This window comes from Ursus maritimus, unplaced genomic scaffold (genome assembly GCF_017311325.1).
Source record: "Ursus maritimus isolate PB19 unplaced genomic scaffold, ASM1731132v1 scaffold_25, whole genome shotgun sequence".
Lineage (NCBI taxonomy): Eukaryota > Metazoa > Chordata > Mammalia > Carnivora > Ursidae > Ursus > Ursus maritimus.
This window is the reverse complement of record NW_024425008.1, coordinates 28,713,014-28,729,180: the sequence shown is the minus strand read 5'-3', so window position 1 is coordinate 28,729,180 and position 16,167 is coordinate 28,713,014. Positions and strand designations below refer to the sequence as shown.

Sequence of the window (16,167 nt, the reverse complement as noted above, 5' to 3'; positions counted from 1 at the left end):
GTTCTGTGTGTGCTTATTATTTAACAGCCCACTGGTGACAGTGGAAAATTGATGAACTCCTATTCAAATGTGACCTACTTGTATTTGTTTCCTGCTCTTCACAGTTGGTTCTCATATGGCTTTTGTATCCCTCCCATTTATATTCTTCTGTTTATATGAATTTCGTTCATAGCCCCTTAAGCTAATTCCCATGTGTTTGGTTTTCAGGTTAATAAGGAATGTGTCCGAGGTCTTTGGGCAGGGCAACAGCAAGAGCTTGTCTTTCTACGTAACCGTAACCCAGAGAGAGGTAGCATCCAAAACGCCAAACAAGCTCTGAGAAACATGATAAACTCATCTTGTGATCAGCCTATTGGCTACCCAATCTTTGTCTCGCCCCTGACAACCTCTTACTCTGACAGCCATGAACAGCTCAAAGAAATCCTTGGGGGACCTATCAGTTTGGGAAATATCAGAAACTTCATAGTGTCAACCTGGCACAGGTGAGCTATGGGGTTGCATGTTTCAGTGGTGGTGTGTTGTGAACCTCTTAATCAAGGCAATTTGCATGAGTATCACCTGGAAAGCTTACAGAAAAAATACAGATGCCGTAACACAATATAAACCTATTGTATCAGGAACTTCAGAAAGTAGTCTGAGCATTTTTATCTTCAGACTCTTATTCGATAAATCTCATATACAACTCTGGTTAAGGGCCACTGATCCAGCAGTTGGTAGACTCTTGAGTAGTTCTCTTTTCTTTAACTTTTTTGACTCTGTATTGCGACATAATGCCACTATTAGGATGTGTGGTCAACAAACAGCAAAATAGAGAAAAACGTAAGAAACTTGAACAAGTTGCTTACCTTCTGTTTTGTTCCATTCTAGCAGTAGGGGGAGCACGGTGTACTTGCTGAAACTCCTAGTTATGTGTTCCTACTGCCATTTTAACAATCCAGTCATCACTCCCATATCAGATCTGTAGTGTCTTCAAATGTGCACATGGATTTTTCTATGCCTTTTGTCTAGTAAATTACGGTGTTCGGTATAGGAACATCATTGTTTGGTGGATGGTGAAGAAAAATCAGGGTATCTTTTCAATTTCTTATGGGCTTTTGTTTAGATCCTTAAATAACAGAACTTAAGAAAAACAGAATGTGGGATTAGGGTGGCAGACTCTCAACTAGGCATTTTCCTCTAGGCATATTAAAAAAAAAAAAAAGTCTCACCATTTTAACATCAGTCCCTATCCAAACAAAGAAGAACATAAACCAGAGTGGTGTTTGAAGAAATTTCTTTTCAAAAATTATCTGTTGTGCTGGAATTGCCTTAAAGAGGCTGAGTTCTCTTCCCTTGAGAGAAATAGTGTAGAGATTAAAGTGCCCAACTGTCCTGGTTTGCACAGGACTGAGAAGTGTCCTGGGAAGCAGGATTTCAGTGCCAAACTGAGACAGTCGTGGACAACCCAGGATAGCTGGTCACCCTACACTTAAAAAAAAAAAAAAAAAAAAAAAAAGGAAAAATGATCGCAGCAGCTCTCTTCCAAGTGTGCTACAGCAGAAATCAGGTTTTCAGGGGTTGCACACTTCACAGGCACTGAACAGACACCGGCAAGAATCCTATTTCCATCTTAATGGTGCAGTTTCGTTATGTGCAGTTTTTTATGGCTAAGGAAAGGTGAAAAGATTGGGAAAGATGACAGATTATATAAAAGTGAAGGTTGGGAATAATTGAGGCAGTGAGAATAAGGGGTGGATAGTTCTTAGGCCATTCTTTGAAATCATAGCTGCCCCTTTTTTTTGTTTCTAATACTGATTGCACCATAAAGACTTTCAAAGATGAACATTAGTAGCATTAAACATTTAGCATTAAACATTTAATGTTAAAAATTAAACATTAGGGGCGCCTGGGTGGCACAGCGGTTAAGCGTCTGCCTTCGGCTCAGGGCGTGATCCCGGCGTTCCGGGATCGAGCCCCGCATCAGGCTCCTCTGCTATGAGCCTGCTTCTTCCTCTCCCACTCCCCCTGCTTGTGTTCCCTCTCTCGCTGGCTGTCTCTCTCTGTCGAATAAATAAATAAAATCTTAAAAAAAAAAAAATTAAACATTAAACATTCTGAATGTTTATCTTGAAGTGATCATGGGATAATGCTGCTTACTCTGCTGTTTGTTTCTAGGTTAAGGAAAGGGTGTGGGGCTGGCTGTAACAGCGGTGGTAATATTGAAGATTCTGACACTGGCGGTGGGATGTCCTGCACTAGTAACAATGCAACAAGTGCCAGTGAGCCCCAGAGCAATGTGTCCCAGGGAAGCACTGGAAATCCAGGGCAAGGGTCGGGAGCAGGACTCCATCCACCGGTCACATCTTATCCTCCAGCACTAGGTAATGTGAAAACAGAATTATGTATCTAACTTAGCCTCTTAGTATGCATGTAGAAAGAGAATTATGTGTTACCAGGATGCTGGGGTGGCTCAGTCAGTTAAGCATCAGACTCTTGATTTCAGTTCAGGTCATGATCCCAGGGTGGTGGGATTGAGCCCTGCGACGGGCTCCTCACTGGGTGTGGAGCCTGCTTGGGATTCTCTCTGTCCCTCACCTTCTGCCCTGCCCCCCCCCGCTCCCCCCATTCATGGGTGTGCTCGCTTTCTCTCTGTCTCTCAAAAAGAAAAAAAGAGAGAATTCTGTATTACCTACTTGGAAATATATAAAAAGAATATTTTGTTTGATTCTTGGTTGGACATTATCCAATTTTATTAAATATATGTATTATTGGAATATCATTTCTTCAAAAGTATCATTTTTAAAGGGTAATATTTAGTATAATTTATTTAACTTTTCTTTCATTGGACAATGATTTGGTTTCCTCTGAATGTTATAAACTTTGTGATCACTATTTTCTTGGGCTAGAGGTTTAAAAAATGCAATCATTAAGTCAAAGTTTATGAGAATATTTAAGATTCAGCACATAATGCCAAAAATATTTCTAGCAAGTTTTTGTTTCTTTTGTTTTGTTTGTTTGTTACCATTTGGTACTCTCCCCAGTCATGCACAGGAATGCCCATCCTGTAAACTCTCACCAGCTTGGAGTATTATCAGTTCCCATCTCTGCTGCCTGCTTGCTCAGACGGACAGGAGACAGTGATCCTTAGTTCATTGTTTTAATTTGCACTGCTCTGAACCCGAGATTGGAAGGTTTTAAATGCGTTTATTACATGCTCCTCTTTTTGAAGTCCCTTTTAAGTCTCTTGCCCATTTTTCTCTTTGGTTATCTTTTCCTTTTTTTTTTTTTTTTTTTAATTTAATTTCAAGTTAGTTAACATACAGTGCAGCATTGGTTTCAGGAGCAGAATCCAGTGATTCATCACCACATATAACACCCAGTGCTCTCCGAACAAGTGCCCTCCTTAATGCCCCTCACCCACTTACCCCATCCCCTACCCCACCTCCCCTCCAACAGCCTTTGTTCTCCATAGTTAAGAGTCTTTTATGGTTTGCCTCCCTTTCTGTTTTTGTCTTATTTTTCCGTCCCTCCCTCTTTGTTCATCTGTTTTGTTTCTTAAATTCCACATATGAGTGAAATCAAAGGATATTTGTTTTTCTCTGACTTATTTCGCTTAGCATAGTACCCTCTAGTTCCATGATTATCTTTTTCTTATTTGTATATTCTGTGTTTGAGTTCTTTGTCAGCTTTCTGTACTACAAATATTTTTTCCCATTCTATCCCTTCCCTTTCCATTCTCTTCCTAAGAAGGGCGGTTCCTCTTCTTTTGACTGAAGTTCTTAATTTTAGTATGGAGCAATTTACTGATCTTTTCCTTTATGACTAGTAGTTTTTATATCCTACTTAAGAAAACTTTTCCTATCCCAAGGCATGAAGGTTTGTTTTTTTTGTTTCTGTTTTTTACTAATTTACCTTTTACACAAGATCTGTAATCCACCTGGTATGCAGTAGGAATCAGATTTAATCTGTTTTCATGTGGCTGGTTGGTTGATCCAGTACTGTCTTGTCCCTACTACTTCACATGAATGAGATGAAGTCTTAAGACATTTATTGTTAAGTTAAAAAAAAAAAAATCCAATAGCATTGGAATTAAGACTCCAAATAGGTGTCGTACCAACATTTTATATGTTCTTTTGTAACTTCTGAGTGAAAAGCTAGAACTTTCATTGTGCTTTTTTAAATGCTCTCATTTCGATCAGCTCTTTATTTTCAGATAGAAAAAGTACATGGAGCAATTTTTTCAGTGTAGTTAAGTATTTCCCCATCTTCACATTACTGTTATAAGTCAGGAAAAAGACGAACCTGAGGAATCATACCAGGCCATCTGAAAAAGGACATGGAGGACCTGCTATTCAGTGTCACTGATAATTCATATTTAGTAGTAATCCCTTAATGGATATGAAAATTAGGGTGTTGTATCACCATCCCTCTATAGACTGTGCAGTTTGTCATTGGAATGGATTGAAAGGACATTAATTCTACACTTTGAGTCGTAGTAGTTATAGATCTTGCCACATGATAGGTCCTTAAGAAATATTTCTTGTGGTCTCGTTTCCATGAGATATTTCATTTCTGACATATTAAAGAGGTATTCTTATTATTCCGTAATATTTCTGTGGAAGATATTTTAGGAGTCATCTCAATGTTAAATCCCGATATTTGCTGAAATTATATGTGTCTTTTGTCCCAGAATTTTAATTTAAAAATTAGCAAATTAAAGTTTTTATCAAAACCACACAAGAACAGATCTCAGATATTTATTTCTTTTTGACCACATTTAAAGTTTTAGGTATAGGGGTGCCTGGATGACACAGTCAGTTAAGCTCCCAGCTCTTGGTTTTGGCTCAGGTCATGATCTCACGGTCAGGAGATCAAGCCCCACATTGGGCTCTACGCACAGCGGGGAGTCCGTTGGAGATTCTCTCGCTCCCTCTATCTCTCCCAATTTGTGCTTGCATGCTCTCTCACTCTCTCAAATAAATAAATATTTTTTTAAAAGTTTTAGGTATAAATGTAAACTTTAAAAAAAAAAAAGTGTTAGGTATAATTTAAATTCAGTGAATTGACCAAGTAATTACTTAAGGGAAAAACTCTTAGAAACTACCAAAAAAACCCAGAAAACAAAACAAAACAAAAAACCCCACCCGTGTTTGAATCATGGCACTTAGAATGCCGTTGTTTATCCTTCTCCAGGCACTAGCCACAGCTCCCACTCCGTACAGTCAAGCCTGGTCAGACAGTCCCCTGCTCGTGCCTCAGTGGCCAGCCAGTCTTCTTACTGCTACAGCAGTCGGCACTCGTCTCTCCGGATGTCCACCACGGGATTTGTGCCTTGTCGGCGCTCCTCCACGAGTCAGATATCGCTTCGAAACTTACCGTCCTCCATCCAGTCCCGCCTCTCTATGGTGAACCAGATGGAGCCCTCCAATCCGAGCGGCATGGCCTGTGTGCAGCATGGCCTCCCTTCTTCCAGCAGCTCCAGCCAGAGCATCCCAGCCTGCAAACATCACACTCTCGTGGGCTTTCTTGGGACAGAGGGAGGTCAGAGCAGTGCCGTGGACGCCCAGCCAGGAAACACCTTAAGTCCTGCCAATAATTCACATGCCAAAAGGGGAGATGTGATTTACAGAGTCCAAGTGAGTAAGCACATGGTTCTTGTGCTGTTTGTGTCACTCATTTGTTTTTATTTCTCGTTTGTCGAGTAAAGGATTCTGGTAAGAACACACCTTCCTATTGCTTAGTCTGAAGACTAGAATATGTTTGAATGTTGAAAAAGTAAGAACTAAAGCAAGTAGCCTTCCAGTGGTGACGTTTGCCACACTCAGCTGCTGTCGTGTGGCCATTGCAGTAAGGTCTGCCAGGAGGCTAGAGGAATTCAGGAGATGGCCCTTTAGATTTTTTGTTGTTGTTGTTGTTCAGTTATAGGCAGTGGAGAACTTGAGACACAAGGAGTCTGTGAAAGAAATTTTGTTTGAGATTATGTAATTTGTCATCATCAAGAAAAAATTGAATTGGAAATGACCCATATTTATTTGCAACATAGATTGTAGATCCCAGTCAAATTCTGGATGGGATCAACCTGTCAAAAAGGAAAGAGCTGCAGTGGCCTGATGAGGGTATTCGGTTAAAAGCTGGGAGAAACAGCTGGAAAGACTGGAGTCCTCAGGAGGGCATGGAAGGCCATGTAAGTTCTTTCACGAAGCTGACCCGTGCTCTCACTTTTTGTAGCCTGACTGACTTGTTTGCGTGTGTTTAGCTAATTTATGTGTATGTTTATTTAAATGTACCTTTTGCTAAATTACCAGTTACAGAATTACTACGTCTAATTTTGAGTGCGTTTTGTGAATGTTTTCAAGGTCTCTCACTAACTTACTGTTTTCTGAATCATCAGGTGATTCACCGATGGGTGCCTTGCAGCAGAGATCCAGGTACTAGATCCCACATCGACAAGACAGTACTTCTGGTCCAGATTGATGATAAATATGTGACTGTCATTGAAACTGGGGTACTAGAACTTGGGGCCGAAGTATGAGCCAGTGTTTTATAACTACGTTTCTTTTCCCTCTCCATTCCAAGACATTGGAAAAAGAGAGGAGAGCGTGGAAGATGCCTACAGGTATTCCTTTGCTCCTGTATGGGAGAGACTTGGACGGAGAGCGGGCTTGGTTAAGCGCCTCTCCTTCACCCTTCCACCCTGACTCCTGTCACTGTCTCCATCCCCAAATAAAGCTGAAATATTTTTTTAAGTTAGCTGCCGAGAAAACATTTTGCATGAAGGATAAAGTTCTGTTAAAATACATCCTTAAAAAAGTTTTTTCCTATGTATTGCCTATGCTTTACATCAACAAACTTCATTTCTAAACTACAATCTCATATTTTTCTAATTTCTTTGCCAAAAATAATTGCCATGTTTTGTCACAGAACATGAAATCCATTTACCTTGATTTTTAAGAACAGACCAGTATAGAAACCTTCAGTTTGACATTTAGCAGTATGAACGTTTAATGTACAGTGAAAGAGACTATGAACAGACATAGATTTATCTTATTCCTTGAGCGCTAAAAACTTTAATGAGAAAACTGCACTAATTTTTTACAACAATGCACTAAAGTCTGAGATTTCTCAGAACATTTATTTATATATAAAAATAAAATACCATTATTTAAATTGCCTTTGGGATTAACCCCTTCCCTTTCCTTAAACATACATAGCAGGAACTGTGCTGCTCATTTTCTGTTAGAGTCTGTACTTCATGCCAGTACATTGGGTGTTTTCTTTAAAATGAACACTAAATCGCAAGATACACTTAGCTTCACCTTTGGCATTTCCCGGAGATAACAGTCAGTGCATCGGTCCTGTGAACACTACTGCCACCTCCTGTGTCCACATGTCAGATGAACCCCAGCACCAAGTGTGCCCCAGGCCTCTGCTTCTCTCCGCTTGGGGCAAGCTCTGCTGGGGTCAGTTCTGGGAAGAAAATATTTTTGTTTTTCAGAGACGAAGATGAACATCCAAGAATTTAAAGAAATAATTGATTGTTTTTCTTTTAAGAGTTATTAGCTCTTGAAGTTATTCACATGCAGTTCAGTTAATTAAGTAAAATTTTTTCAAACAAAATTATCCAAATGGTGCAGTTCTTACTGTTATATCCCTCTCTGAATAACCTCGCCTTTTATTTTGCTCCTCTCTTCTTTTTCTATTACTTGAATTTTATTTCCTGTAATTTATAGTGTGTAGGTGTAATTTGAAATATTTATAACTGTGAAATTGACTTAATATGTTGTCTCATAAATTTTATTGGTTTTTTAAAAAATATGCGTGTATTCAGGGAAATATATAATTCAGATTTACAGTTGGGCTAGGTGGAAACTGCAGTTTAGATTTAATTTCCAACTTTTGGCATTTTTTAGAGCCTTCAGAAAACTTTCCCCTTTTGTGTGAAACTCCAAAGACGACTGTGTATCTCATCTCCTCTGAGCATTTAGGAGCAGCCATCTTGGGAAGTAAAAAGACGCAGGTGAAATTAATTTTAATCCTATAATTTAGTGAATCCAATGCACCCAAAGTGTTATTCATTCAACACTTGGCGTTAGCCATATTTCAGTCACTCGCTGGCCACATGGGCCTGGTGGCTCCTGTATTGGACAGCACAGGCTTGAAGTGTCTTTTGATGAGGTGACAGGAGAGAGGAGCTGTCTCCCTCCTTGGTCCCTACTGTTGGTCCTATAGTTTGGCGTAACACTTCAGTAGAAGGAAGGGAAACTAAGGAAATCATTAGCTAATAATATGCCACCCGACTGCCTTTTCATCTGTTTGGCCCTTTTCTAATTTAAAATTTTTGTGGCAATTCAGGACTCAGTGTGCTTCGTGCTGATGTTTCCATACTTCACATTTTGCAAAATTTATTGTTTAAAAACACTTGTCGAGTGATTTAGTGAACCTTTATACAAAGGGTACCCTTGCTAAATTGACCAATTAAAATGTATTTTCCTGATCCTGTCGTGACATTCTGTATTCTGTATTTGCCTCCTTTTGGCAAATTTACAGTATGTCGTTAAGGTTCAGGCTTTTATTTTTCTCTTCTGAAACTGAATATATGAGCTGTCTATCCGTCTATATTTATTTAAAATATTCTCAAAGGAGTTATGATTCCTGCTGCTTTTTCTCTTTCTGAAATGAATATGATCTTTTCATGGTCATTACCTAGATGGGAAGATAAGTGGAGCCCTTTCAGTCTTAAATGGAAGATAATTCATTTTCTTACACATCGGGGGGGAAAAAAAAATCTGAGCTTCAGATGATTCAGTCAGAAGGGCTAGAATTATTTTTATTTCTAACCTCCCACCCCCAATTGTTAAACACATTACATACTCTAAAAACACAAGAATAGATTTTATACAGAACATATATATTGGGTCTTGATTTGGGGTAGCAACTATGGACATTCATCTGAAAACAAGTTGAATTTTATTATCAGATAGCCCTTTAGTGAATTTATGAATTAGGAACCCCTAACAGGAGCCCTGTTATTTTTTGAAGTCTAAAACTGATAGTCTTTTCGAAGTTAGAATACTTTTCTAATAATTATGTCAGAGGAAGCAGTGATAATTGAAGGAAAGATTCATGTCTTAACAATAATTGGACCTGAATTACTACATACAGATACACATGCTTCCATTAAGTTGATCACACTGTCTTACTCTACCTTCCCCACCCCACCTTGGAGAACAGTGAGCTGTTTGTGTAGGCTCCCTGATTAACTTTCTTCGTTAGTGTACAGGACTTCGGCATACATACACTACTGTCTTTAATTCACAATTGCCAAAACTTTCAGAGTTCCATAATTTGAAAATAAGAATATGGAATTAAAATACTAGCTTTTTATGCATTTCCCTTGAACAGAGTTTTGTTGATATCTTTCTGGTCTTTTTTTTTTTTTTTCTTTGGTTTTGTTTTTTCCTTCTTTTGAGAGAGAGAGTCCTGGAGTGAATTATAAATTGTTAGCTTTTTTTCTTATTTCCTCTGATTCAGTGGCAAAAATCACTTTATAACTCAAAATTAAACTTTTGGTTAATCTTCCGGCTTATAACTTGGTGTGAGCCCTCTTTTTACACCATTTTCAATACTTGATAAAACTTTAAACGTTCACTTTTTTCTAAAGAATTCTAAATTTTCCAAGAGTCTAGATTAATATAAGCTGTTGATATTTAAGGGGCTTGGGAGAGTAGGTGGTGCGGCTGTGTATTTTTAAGGTAAGAGGAGATTAATTACCTTTCAGGAAATTAATGAACAAACTTCATCAGTGTTCTGCCTTCTTTGAGTTTCTATTATTGGAAGATGAGCTTCCATTAGATTTGAAGTAGTTTTAAAAATATTTCAAGTATATCTGAGATACTTCTACTAATCCTTGAAACAGAAGTAGTCAGTGTTTCTATCCTGAGCGAGGTGTGGGAAATTACTCTTGTGTACCAAATGTCAGGCAATGAAAACTTAAGTTTTTATGTAGAGACTAAGCTCATTAGGAAGGTATGTTTTTCTCCTTGGGTTGCTTCGTTTTTCTATTCTGTCAAAATATGAAAAACAGCCTCAAATTTAAGCAAGGGTAGTTTAGCCTTCATAAATTCCGCTTTGCTTCTGAGCCGCATCCTTCTGCCTCTGCTTAGAAATTCTTCACTCGATGGATTGCCGCATTGAGTCATTCATCCAGAATGAGGTCTTTTAAACTTATGATTTGCCCGGAGTCTAAAATTGTCTTCTTCTTTTAGTTAACTTTAAAAAATCTTTCCTCCTAAATATATGACTTGAGAAAAAGATACCTTAGTAATCTTGCTCAAGAAGTCTTTGAATTTGTTTACTGGCTATTAAGCGGCTATTAAGCTATAAACTGCTGCCCAGATTAATTACTTTTTTGTTTATCTTCCTTATTCTTTCATTAATGTAGACAATCCCCCACCCCTTTGTTTAAACCCTCAGGATTCATTCTTCTTCTCTGTAGTGTGATATAATCACGCAAAATTACTTTGCTTGGACACAGATGTGGCTGGTCCATTTTCTTTTGATGTGATAAATTGTTCAGATAAGGTATACAACATCAATTTTTATCCTGAGGCTTTCCTTTAATTCTAAAATGAGTAGAAAAATAATGAGAATCAAGGCTAAAATGATATTTGGATCCTGTTAATGGCCCATGAACTTTTGGTTTCAGTCTTCTGTGGAAATTGAGTTTTATTGATCTAGAGAAAGAGGAAAGTCAGATAGGACCATGTATTTGTGCAGCATAAGTTTTAATATTACATGGGGTATCTGTAAGGGTTTTTAATTAAGTGTTTAAAAACCAGTCTCTCTCTTCTTCATTTCTCTATTGAAAATATCTGGTTGGTATACACCTAGGCCTTCTCATTTTTAACTTGTGAAATGTTTAGGTAAGAATTGTGTTTGGAAAGGAATTTACTATTATACAGATAGATCTGGTAGGTATGTGAGTGGAGCATTAATTTTGCTTGAAACAAGTATATTTTCTGCTTTGAATCACCTCACCAGGGTCATCTGTCAAGAATTACGTATGAGAAGAATTTCTCTTTATTGCCTATCAGCCACATATTCTTTCTGAAGTAGAGTAGATTAGTTCTATTTGCAAGCTAAACTTTTGTATCTGCCATTTTATGGAAGCAACACCACATTCTTTGGGGGAACCAGAGCCGATTGTCATCGCAAGGTTACATGACAACTCTGTCGTAAGACTTATACCTATTATATAGGATCAGACCTTTTTTTCTCATGCCTCAGCTCTGCACCTGACAATTTATGATTCAGTGGAGCCACGCTAGAAGGAACAGGTCATGTAAGATGGTGGGAAGGGTGGATGCCTGGGTGTTACTTGCACAGATGACGTGATGCCCTGGGATTCAAAACACAGTAGCGGGTTAAAATGAGATGGCTGCTCCAGATGACTCTTGGGTTTAGTGTGACTGCGGTTAAACAAGACTTTTTATATGTGAAGCTTGATTCTGCAACCAAATTAACAGAAATGTGGAGGGAAATCATGTCTGCTTATGCTTTTTAAAGCTTATAGTTTAAGTAAAAATAAATTGTAAAAACTGGTTAACCCTATATAGTGAGCTCTGCATGAGGAAATGGAAGGAAGAATACTAAAAGTGGTTCAGGAAGATCTATGTGAGGAAGGAAAATGGGTTTCCCTTTTCTGATCATGGGCTCTGAAAGCGTTCATTGCCTTTACCAGCATTCAGTATAAACCAGAGGTAAGAATATATGTACTTGCGTGGGTCCGTGAGTGTGTGTGCGTCTGAGTGTTTGTTATTCTAAATAGCTTGTAAATATTGTAGTTGTTTAAAATGGAAAATAAAAGCTGAGATTGTTTTTTTCTTTGCAAATATATTGCATCAAAAATACAGTATTGACAGTGGATAAAACACTGAGGAAATAAATTTTTTTTCATTTTGCCTTCTGTCCATTTTTGTCAAATTAAGAATAATTTAGGTATACCATATTAAGCGCTGCATAGCATATTTTAAAACATGTACTTGGTTCTGAATAATATTAATCAGAAGCTTTGGCCTATAAACATGCGATTCAGCTTATAACAGAAATGTACATATTTCATATTAAAAGGATATCTTTTCATACTTGGTAGAAAGGTTGTAGTTTATGTCTTGAATTTGTCTGAATATGTCATATTGATATAATATTAGATGGAACGTATATGATAATAAAAGTGTACATGTATTCACTCTAGTACACTACGTTACAATATAGAAAAAGAGGTGAACGTTTGGATTCCAGTCAGGCAAACACTAACCTGAGGCGTGTACTAACCCACTGTTCACACGTATAATACTTAAAGAAAGTGCAAACTGACTTAAGAATCGATATACTCCTGATCATATCACGTATTAAGCCTTTAGTGAGTCATTTTAGCTATTAGTAACAACCAGAACCGCCACGCTGCGTATTATACGCCATCTGTATCAGAGTCCCAGACAGTTCGCTGTCTTCCCACCCAGGATCACAGTGGCACAATTGGAAATGTAGTGGTATTTAGTCTTATTTTTTCTAGTGACAGGAAACCTGCTGGTTAAAGGAAACACATCTTCAAAGAAAGAAATTCTCTCTGTACGCGAGCTGCATCAGTCTTAGAGCCAGAGTTTCAAAGGGGGCTTGACATGAAATTTGAGTCCCATAAAACCTCTCCATTGTTCTTAAAGTGCAGCTTACTTAGGATTTTTCCACCTAAAGGGTCCAGAATTTCTGCTGACCGGTAGCCGCTGGATCTCACCAGGTTAGGTGTGTTTTCCTGCGGGGAAGGTGAAAAGGATCCTGTGAAGTAGGGCCATTACCAAATGGTGGTTTCTTGGGTTTGCAGTCCACACTTACTATGCAAAATGCTTGTTTTATCCCCCCCCTTCATATGTGCTTATTAAAGGAAATTAAGTGTAACTAAACTTCATACTTGGGAAAATGTAATTTGGTATAAGAGGTTCCCTAGATTGCTTTGTAACTTCTTAGGATACACAATAACAGCAAGTGGCTAGAGATGAATCCGTCTTGTCTGGTAGCCTTTTCAGAAACCATTCAATTTCAATGTGCAGTAAACTGTATCTAAGGGAAAAGTCATCCTTTGGTCCAGGGCTCCCTTTCGCTCCCCAGAACGTTGTGTGAATACATAATAATTGACCCTTATAAGAATACTCTGGGTCTCCAGTCCGATTCTAAAGCGCATATACTTGACCTGTGTTTATCAGATAAAATCAACATCCCAGGACAGTGTTGAATTTAAGCAGATACCAAGTAGTGCCTCTCTATTCATAATACTCTTAATCGTTAATGGATTTGCTCTCACACACCACCCACAACTTCTTGATTTTCTGCCGATACAGTATAGCACAAATGGAAGGTGTACCTTTCTTCAGACAGAATGCAGATTTGTCTAGCTTATTAATTTGGGAGTGACTCCTTTTGTACAATTGCGACATGAAACAGTATTCATTTAAATAGCTTCAAAATACTAATTTACTTGGGATGCTTACAGTTGCAAGGAAGAGAAAACCCATTTCAAAGTTGCTAAATATAGGAAATTGGCTCACTACAAAATTAAGGGTAGACTGGACTTTTAGGATTGGTTTGTTCATGTTACTCCAGCTCTGTATATCTGTGGTTTTCTCAACTCTACCCCTTGTGTATGCTGGCTTCCTTTCAGACTTGAGCTGTCTGTAGTTCTAGACCCCATTCTATACACATCATCATCCAGAAAGAAAAACACTTAATTATCTCTCTTACGTGGGAAAATTTCCCAGAAGCCTATGCATCTTTTTAATATAAGATTTGACATAGGCAAGATCCTTAACTTGTCCCGGCATCCTGATATTCTAAACCCATCATGGACAAGAGAAACAGAATTACCGTGATTGGCTCAGACAAATCCGAGCTAGCCTGAAGCTGGAGTCCATTCCCCAAACTGTATGGTTGCTACACAGCGCATACAGCAGTGATCACTAAAATGTCCACAACAGATTTGTATGTACTCTCCAGAATTTGAGTATTGTTTTCAAGAAACAGAGACTCAGACCACCTGAGAATTAAGGTGTTTCTTCTAGGATGCATCGGTAGCATTTGTAGAGCAGAAAATCAGCAGAAACTTAGGCAGACACAGGTTTTGCTCTCCTTTTCTCAGGGGCTGCCTTACATCTCATGACATGTCTGCTTTTCTCTGGGTAAATTATTTCCTTCCTTAGATTATCGGGCAGGGGAATTTATCTGTGAAACAAACTGGACCTGGAAATGATCTTTAGGCAAAGGCTTCTAATTATGGATTCAGATTTTCTGTTTATTGTTAGTTTTGGCAAGTTGGGTTTTTCTAGAACTGAGGTTCTCAAACTTTTGGGTCTCTGAATACTCAGAAGAAAATTACTGAGGACTCCCACATCCCAAAGAGTTTTGGTTTATGTGGTTTATATGAATATTTATTACATTAGAAATTAAACACATTTTAAGATATTATTTCTTAATGAATTAATAAACTCATTACATGTTGACATTTTCTTTAAAATTATGCTTCCAACTTAAAAAATGTATGAGACAGCTTCTACGTACAGCGCGTTGCATTGTATTATTTTGGTTGAAGCGTTTGAGGAAGACCTGGCCATATATATATATATTTGGAAAAGAAAGGAGTTATTTTAATAGCCTTTTCAGAAAATTGTTGATATTCTTGTTTTGATACTTCAGTAAAATTAGACAATTGGCACTTTCTTAAAGGTTAGTTGCAATGTGGAATCCCCTTTGTACTGGATTATTTTAAAATCCGTTGCCTTACCTCACTTGGAATGGATCTTTTACCTGGGTGTGCTTTTGTAACATCGTTTATTTAGAAAGTAATGGTTCCCTGAGTTATGCAGATCTTCCAAATGTTGACACATTTCATTATGCATTATAAAAAAATCACTTTTTTTCATATCAACATCAATCTAGTCAGATACACCTTTACTGGGGAGCTAGAAAGCTCATAGTGGCAGATACAAGCATTCTAAATTTCTTTTTATCGAGAGCTCAAATTTTATCATTGGTAACAAATATTGTCAGTTGTTGTCTTAAAAGCCACAGACTCGTTTCATTTTTGAGAAAAATCTGTCAAATACTGAAGTCTGAATAATTATAATTTGTCTCAGTCTTTCTTTCGAGTAAAAATAACATTCCATGAAAAAAAAAGTGACTAGCTTAGCTCATAACTCAATCACAAAAGGACTGTCCTTTGAGAAAACTATGTTTTGGTATGCTGAAGGAATGCTTTGTACATACTTCCCATTTTGCCACATAGAATCTTTAAAAGATGTGGGTTTTTGTGTCTTTTTTTAAAAGATTTTATTTTATTTATTTGTCAGAGAAAACACAAGCAGGGGGAGCTGCAGGCGGAGGGAGAAGGCGGTTCCCTGCTGAGCAAGGAGCCTGATGTGGGGCTGGATCCCAGGACCCTGGGATCATGACCTGAGCTGAAGGCAAACACTATAACCGACTGAGCCACCCAGGCATCCCAAAAAGATGCATTTTGAAGGAACGAGATGTCCTAAATTTAACAATTTTTGTTGCTTCATCAAAGACACTCAGGTGAAATTGATTTTTCCCCTGTGAGTGCATGCTGGTAAAGAATACAATGGCTAGGGGCACCTGGGTAGCTCAGTCCTTAAGCGTCTGCCTCTGGCTCAGGGCGTACCGGGATCGAGTCCCACGTCAGGCTTCTCCCCTGGGAGCCTGCTTCTTCCTCTCCCACTCCCCTGCTGTGTTCCCTCTCTCGCTGGCTGTCTCTCTGTCACATAAATAAATAAAATCTTAAAAAAAAAAAAAAAAAGAATACAATGGCTAGTACTACAGTTTGGTGCCATTGCCTTGAATCCTGCTAAGGTGCCTATAGTTTGACTCACCGCGTCTTCTGCACAATTACTATAAATGTCAGTACAGCGAAAAAGGCAGATGATATCTTAAGATAGTATTATTATGAAAATAATTTTGATCTCATGGATCCCCTGACGGAGGGAGTCTTGGGCACTTGTGGTGAGATTCACCGTTAAGGAATATGTCTATCCCATTTTCATTTTCAAATTTATTGGCATAAAGTATTTCATAATATTCTTTCAGTTTTGTAGTGTCTGTAACATCTATAGGTTTGCCCCTTTCCCA

The 16,167-nt window shown here is 38.2% G+C and overlaps 1 protein-coding gene across 6 annotated transcripts in view; it reads left to right on the top strand.

The window, feature by feature from the left end:
* The window catches only part of PCNX1 (pecanex 1), a 157,855-nt gene extending 145,915 nt beyond the window's left edge, over positions 1-11,940 (top strand). For 5 of the 6 annotated variants that reach the window (XM_040641712.1, XM_040641711.1, XM_040641710.1 and 2 more), the window contains 5 exons: positions 208-482; positions 2,155-2,360; positions 5,173-5,615; positions 6,023-6,163; positions 6,371-6,792. In XM_040641712.1, the coding sequence (XP_040497646.1) occupies positions 208-482; positions 2,155-2,360; positions 5,173-5,615; positions 6,023-6,163; positions 6,371-6,511 (1,206 nt within the window). In that variant the 3' untranslated portion in view covers positions 6,512-6,792. Of the gene's footprint in view, positions 1-207; positions 483-2,154; positions 2,361-5,172; positions 5,616-6,022; positions 6,164-6,370 lie in introns of all 6 variants that reach the window. The other variant, XM_040641707.1, reaches the window with a different exon arrangement.
* Positions 11,941-16,167: the final 4,227 nt, after the last annotated feature.